Source organism: Hemibagrus wyckioides, linkage group LG06, assembly GCF_019097595.1.
Source record: "Hemibagrus wyckioides isolate EC202008001 linkage group LG06, SWU_Hwy_1.0, whole genome shotgun sequence".
NCBI lineage: Eukaryota > Metazoa > Chordata > Actinopteri > Siluriformes > Bagridae > Hemibagrus > Hemibagrus wyckioides.
Window position 1 is genome coordinate 32,489,355 of NC_080715.1, and position 7,500 is coordinate 32,496,854.

At 48.1% G+C, this 7,500-nt stretch overlaps 1 protein-coding gene across 3 annotated transcripts in view; it reads left to right on the plus strand.

Annotated features, from left to right (window-relative positions):
- Window positions 1-7,500, plus strand: part of gtf2e1 (general transcription factor IIE, polypeptide 1, alpha) — a 25,490-nt gene that overhangs the window by 4,047 nt on the left and 13,943 nt on the right. For all 3 annotated transcript variants that reach the window (XM_058391450.1, XM_058391449.1, XM_058391448.1), the window contains exon 3: window positions 304-769. In XM_058391450.1, the coding sequence (XP_058247433.1) occupies window positions 322-769 (448 nt within the window). In that variant the 5' untranslated portion in view covers window positions 304-321. The remainder of the gene's footprint in view (window positions 1-303; window positions 770-7,500) is intronic.

The window sequence follows — 7,500 nt, forward strand, 5'->3', positions numbered from 1 at the left end:
GGAAGGGGTCATTCCCAAACTGTTCCCACAAAGTTTGTGAAGCATTAAGAGTTCCTTTCACTGGAACTAAGGGGTCAAGAGTCCAACCCCTGAATTCAATGATTTGGAGGGGTGTCCCAAAACTTTTGGCAGAATAGTGTATTAACTGTTTAGATGTATGTGGAAATGATGATAGTTAACTCTTCTCTTCACTCAGCTTGTATGTTTTCACAACAAATTATTCTATGCGCATTTACACTAATCAGCTGTATGAATCCAATCCCATCCAAGCTCTTTCTTAGCTAGACTTTCTCTCTCCTGCAGCCTCCAGCCGTGTGTGCGATGACCGAGCCGGAGGTGCTGACCGAAGTCCCAGCGGCGCTGAAGCGCTTGGCCAAGCAGGTGGTGCGTGGTTTCTACGGCATCGAGCACGCTCTGGCCCTGGACGTGCTGATCCGCAATGCCTGCGTGCGTGAGGAGGATATGCTGGAGCTGCTCAAGTTTGACCGCAAGCAGCTGCGGTCCGTGCTTAACACTCTGAAAGCCGACAAGTTCGTCAAGTGCCGAATGCGCGTGGAGACAGCACCGGATGGCAAGACCACGCGCCACAATTACTACTTCATCAATTATCGGCTGCTGGTCAACGTGGTCAAGTACAAGCTGGACCACATGCGGAGACGTATTGAGACGGACGAACGTGACTCCACCAACAGAGCATCATTCCACTGTCCCAACTGCCGCAGCACGTTCACTGACCTGGAGGCCAACCAGCTGTTTGACCCAATGACAGGTGAGAGTGTATGGGGATAAGCTAGGACTCTAATAAATCCTTTGTTAGAGAGATTTAACTCAGCATGTCACCTTTAAACCTGGTCTGAGTTAGGTGACGAGGTGAATTCTGAGTGAGGTGACAGGAAGTGGTATTGCAACATAAAACATGATGGCCAGTCAGGATCCTGTATTCAAACTGATATGGCTTTCACACAGCAGGGATCTGTTTACCAGTTTGCCAAATAGTGTTCTCTATCAGCCCTTGTATGGTTGCCTGTCTGAGTGAACATCACCTGATCTCACTTCCAGTAAGTCATATATTGAAGCTTATTCACTCACTCACTCGCACCCAAACACCCAGCCACCCACCTACTCACCCGAGCCCAACCCCACTCACTCACTCATCCATCCACCCACCCACTCACTCACTCATCCACCTACTCACTCATCCATCCACCCACCCACTCACTCATTCATCCACCTACTCACTCATCCATCCACCTACTCACTCATCCATCCACCCACCCACTCACTCACTCATCCACCTACTCACTCATCCATCCACCTACTCACTCATCCATCCACCCACCCACTCACTCACTCATCCACCTACTCACTCATCCATCCACCCACCCACTCACTCACTCATCCACCTACTCACTCATCCATCCACCCACCCACTCACTCACTCATCCACCTACTCACTCACTCATCCACCCACCCAATCACTCACTCATCCACCCACCCAATCACTCACTCATCCACCCACCCAATCACTCACTCATCCACCTACTCACTCATCCATCCACCCACCCACCCACTCACTCACTCATCCACCTACTCACTCACTCATCCACCCACCCAATCACTCACTCATCCACCCACCCAATCACTCACTCATCCACCCACCCAATCACTCACTCATCCACCTACTCACTCATTCACCCACCCAATCACTCACTCATCCACCTACTCACTCATCCACCCACCCAATCACTCACTCATCCACCTACTCACTCATCCACCCACCCAATCACTCACTCATCCACCTACTCACTCATCCACCCACCCAGTCACTCACTCATCCACCTACTCACTCATCCACCCACCCAATCACTCACTCATCCACCCACCCAATCACTCACTCATCCACCCACTCACTCATCCACCCACCCAAACACCCAGCCACCCACCTACTCACCCGAACCCAACCCCACTCACTCACTCATCCACCTACTCACTCATCCATCCACCCAATCACTCACTCATCCACCTACTCACTCATCCATCCACCCAATCACTCACTCATCCACCTACTCACTCATCCATCCACCCACCCACTCACTCACTCATCCACCTACTCACTCATCCATCCACCCACCCACTCACTCACTCATCCACCTACTCACTCATCCATCCACCCACCCACTCACTCACTCATCCACCTACTCACTCATCCATCCACCCACTCACTCACTCATCCACCTACTCACTCATCCATCCACCCACCCACTCACTCACTCATCCACCTACTCACTCATCCATCCACCCAATCACTCACTCATCCACCTACTCACTCATCCATCCACCCACCCACTCACTCACTCATCCACCTACTCACTCATCCATCCACCCACCCACTCACTCACTCATCCACCTACTCACTCATCCATCCACCCACCCACTCACTCACTCATCCACCTACTCACTCATCCATCCACCCACCCACTCACTCACTCATCCACCTACTCATCCATCCACCCACCCACTCACTCACTCATCCACCTACTCACTCATCCACCCACCCACTCACTCACTCATCCACCTACTCACTCATCCACCCACCCAATCACTCACTCATCCACCCACCCACTCACTCACTCATCCACCTACTCACTCATCCATCCACCCACCCACTCACTCACTCATCCACCTACTCACTCATCCATCCACCCACGCAATCACTCACTCATCCACCTACTCACTCATCCATCCACCCACCCACTCACTCACTCATCCACCTACTCACTCATCCATCCACCCACCCACTCACTCACTCATCCACCTACTCACTCATCCATCCACCCACCCACCCACTCACTCACTCATCCACCTACTCACTCACTCATCCACCCACCCAATCACTCACTCATCCACCCACCCAATCACTCACTCATCCACCTACTCACTCATCCACCCACCCAATCACTCACTCATCCACCTACTCACTCATCCACCCACCCAGTCACTCACTCATCCACCTACTCACTCATCCACCCACCCAATCACTCACTCATCCACCCACCCAATCACTCACTCATCCACCCACTCACTCATCCACCCACCCAAACACCCAGCCACCCACCTACTCACCCGACTCCCAAACCCCACTCACTCAGTCATCCACCTACTCACTCATCCACCCACCCAATCACTCACTCATCCACCCACGCACTCATCCACCCACTAACTCATCCACCCACCCACTTACTCACTCATCCACCCACGCACTCATCCACCCACTAACTCATCCACCCACCCACTTACTCACGCACTCATCCACCCACGCACTCATCCACCCACTCACTCATCCACCCACCCACTCACTCATCCACCCACTCACTTACTCACTCATCCACCCACTCACTTACTCACTCATCCACCCACCCACTTACTCACTCATCCACCCACCCACTTACTCACTCATCCACCCACTCACTTACTCACTCATCCACCCACCCACTCACTCATTCATCCACCCACTCGCTCACTCACTCACTCACTCACTCACTCATCCACCCACCCGCCCACTCACTCATCCACCCACCCACCCACTCACTCATCCACCCACCCACTTACTCATCCACTCACTCACTTACCCACTCACTTACCCACCCAGACACCCACCCACCTTCTCACCCAACCCCACTCACTCACTCACTCACTCACACACACACACACACACTAACTAACTCACTCACTTACCCACCCAGACAACAACCCACCTACTCACCTAAACCCAACCCCACCCACTCACTCACTCACTCACTCACTCACTCATCCACCCACCCACTCACTCATCCACTCATTCACCCACTCACTTATCCACTCATCCACCCACCCACTCACTCATCCACCACCTATCTACCCACCCACCTGCCTTTGAAACACGAGGCTCCTCCAGAAATTCTGTAAATGCACTTCAGAGAGCTGGAGCATGTTCCTTCACTGATAACCAGCAGATCACAGATCATGTCAGTATAAAGCTTCTGCGTCAGCTTCAGTACTGAAGCACACATGTGGAGACATTGCTAAGTGCATGCATGTAGTGTTGTCTTATTCAGAATATATTCACAGACACAACAATTCAAAATGTTGTCATTGATATTATCCACATATGTGTAACGATTTTTCAGAATTGACAGGATTTTCATTAATACCAGATTTAGTTTCTTGTCACGGAGGCTGGTGAATGACCTCTGTGTTTGACTCGCAAAAAAGAAGCTGCTATTAAATATCAAACTTAAGTTTTATTCATGTGCCAAGAGCACAGCATGTCCTCTCAAAGTTAAAAGGAAGCAGCGATATTAGCAGCTGGATAATGAATTAGTCGTGGCAGTGTTTATGCTCTTCTGCCGATGGCAGCTAATAAATTGATGATAAAGTGAAGAAATGATGATTTATGAGTAATGCGTCACTGGCAGCTTTTAAAGCGAGCAGCTGTGAGTCACTCGTGACGTCCATTCATTCCTTACGTTCATTTAGTTGTTGTTTGTTTACTTGGAATTTAATATTCAGTACATGATATTAAACATTTCCTTACAGCTCCCTTACAGGTCAGCGTTTCTGTTTCCTCTTCTTCAGGTTTTGAATTAAATAGCATTAAAAATCAATTCAGAATGGAAGATTCAGTGTGTCCCGATGATACAGTTGTCCTCACTCACAGCCCATAGTACATGACGTTGGGTCAGTAGCTTCGACAAACACAGAAGTGAAACTCCCTGAAAGAGTGTTGCAGAGTTACTTTCACTTAGCACTTTCATTTTCCAGTTGTTTATTTTCATGAAGACGATACAGAAAGATACAGAGTTTATGCTTATAATGAAAGAAAGAAAGTGAGAGAGAGAGAGAGAGAGAGAGAGAGAGAAACTGAAGGTGAGCATTGAAGGAAGGAAGGAAAAGGAAGAAGGAAGGGAAGAAGGTAGGAAAGGAAGGAAGGAAGGAAATGAAGAAAGAAAGAATGAAAGGAAGGGGGAGGGGAGAGAAAGAGAAGGAAATACTGAAGGAAGGAAGGAAGGAAGGAAGGAAGGAAGGAAGGAAGGAAGAAAACCGAAGGTGAGCATTGATGACCAGAAGAAAGGAAATTAGGAAGGAAGGAAGGAAAGAAAGAAACTGAAGCTCTACACCTACTCATTGGTGACCACTGTCATGCTACGTTCACACATACAGCGACTCGCAGCAACAAAGTGACCAGAGAATCATTTTCAATGAAACCGATGACTTCTGGCAACATGAGCACCGGCGACCGTTGTTGACTAGATGTGGGCGTGTCCAGTGACGTGACAAAAGTTGAACTTGCGACTTGACAGAAACAGTAGAGCGCATGTGATCCGTGGCCAAGAGACTTCGTTTCTCCGTCATCTTGTTTGATATGGTTCAGATATAAACTGCTAAACTTTATCCACAAACAACTTGTGGCTCCGCCCACTGCTAATTGTTATTACTATGGCAACCAATAGCCTCCTGTCTGGACACTAGGTGAACACTAGATGGCAGCACAGAGTTGTGGGGATGATGTGTTCAGAGTGATCTGTGTACAGAGATGGCCTGACATGAATGGAGATTAATGAGTCTATTTCTCCATCTGTCTTGGAATGTAAAAAGAGTGAGAGAGGCATGCTCCAGGTGCGTTCAGGTCTTCCAGACACGGAGAAAAGAAAAGTTCCCTCTGTGTGATTGGTCAGTGTCTCACTCTGTCGCTGATGTGCAGGCTCAGGGTATGCTTCTGATTGTGGAAGCAGCACAACTTTTTCTTTCTTTCTTGCTTTCTTGCTTTCTTGCTTCCTTCCTTCCTTCCTTCCTTCCTTCCTCCCTCCCTCCCTCCCTCACTTACTTATTTGATAAGTTATTGTAAAGCTTGCTTTAAAATCTAGTGTGAAATCGGCCCACTCCATAAAGATCCACCGCTAATAAAGATTCTAAACTCAACCAGCAGCAGCGCTATTGCAGTATCTATAAAAACACATAACTAAAAGTATTAAAGTAAGAGTTTTCGTGTTGCAGCACTGCAGGAGCGAGTCGACGCCACTCTGGTTTCAGAAACCTCTCCAGAAAGTCGTAGACGAGTTCTCTCGGAAAACACGGACACCCGTATGTTCAGAGGAGCTGCTTATTCTCTTCAGCTTTTGTCATTTGAAGTGTTCTGCAGCTTCACCCTCTCTCTCATATCAGCATTGTACTTCATAGTTTCTGTCTGCTGTAACATCTGATTTATCTATCTGCTGGCAAAGAGACACACACACACACACACACAAAAGTTTTGTCTGCTCTGGTGTGTGTGTGTGAGACGTGCACTGACTTCAGATTGGAGTTGCGGTTTTTCTGAACCAGTGCTCTGCAGGATGAACGTCTCGTTCTCTCCATCTCTCGGATGAAGCGGGCAGAACAGCATGCTGGGTGTTGGTGTGAGCGTGTCAGGGGCGTCAGGTCTACCGTAGAACCACCTCAAGTCATGTATAATTCATGTCACAATCTCACCAACCTCTGCTGATTTATCTTTTCAAGTCAGAATAGCGGTGGTTGATTTGACAGAAAGGTCAATACCTCATAGATGTTTTTACAATAGACAATGTGTCTCATAACATGTAGGTGTGTGAAGCGACCAGCATCACAACCATAGTGTTGCAGTGAAGAGGAAAAAAAAAAAAAAAAGAAAAACTTTCTGTATAGTGCTGGGCAGAAAATGTACAAATTTAAAGCTTATAATTGGTATAAAAATACAAAAATACATTCAGTCCCCTAGAAAATCTGTTCAGACTTCTTCGATGTTGATGTTCACACACACACACACACACACACACTCACTCAACTTCACATAAATACTTTTACTGGAGTGTCACACCACACAGTAGAATCAGTCCTGGAATATTTAAATTCACACCACTGCCCATGTCAGGAAACTGGAGAAGGACAAGAAAAGATGATGTGTAGAGAGAGAGGAAGGATCAAGCCATGAGGAAGAGAAGGAAAAGGCAAACAACAGGCAGGAGAGGCGAGCTGTTGCTAGGATACACAGTGGGATGGGCAAGCAGACGGGTGGATGAAGAGCAACCCCACCCTGCTGGCCGTCTCTACCACGCATGCACATGTGTACATGATGCCTCACACTGTGAGCCTTGCAGAGCTGCTTACACTGTCGAGAGCTCTCGATACTTTACCCCATCATCTTCACCACTTTTCTTTCAGCAACAGATCCGCGTCGGCAACGCGGACGTCTCGTCCTGGCTGTATTTATTTTTTTATTTATTTATCTCATGGTGTCATTCAGCTGCCATCTTGAATAGAAGTTTTGTTCAGTACAGAGAACGTAATCAGGGATACAGCATATCTGCATTTACTTTCACTCAGTCGACAGCTGCTTTTATCCAGAGTGACGTACAAGGAGCATCTTGCTGTTGGAGGAGCTGACAACCATTCAGTTGCTGCAGAGCAAAGGATAGAGAGGTGACCCCACAGAGATGGAGTTCCATC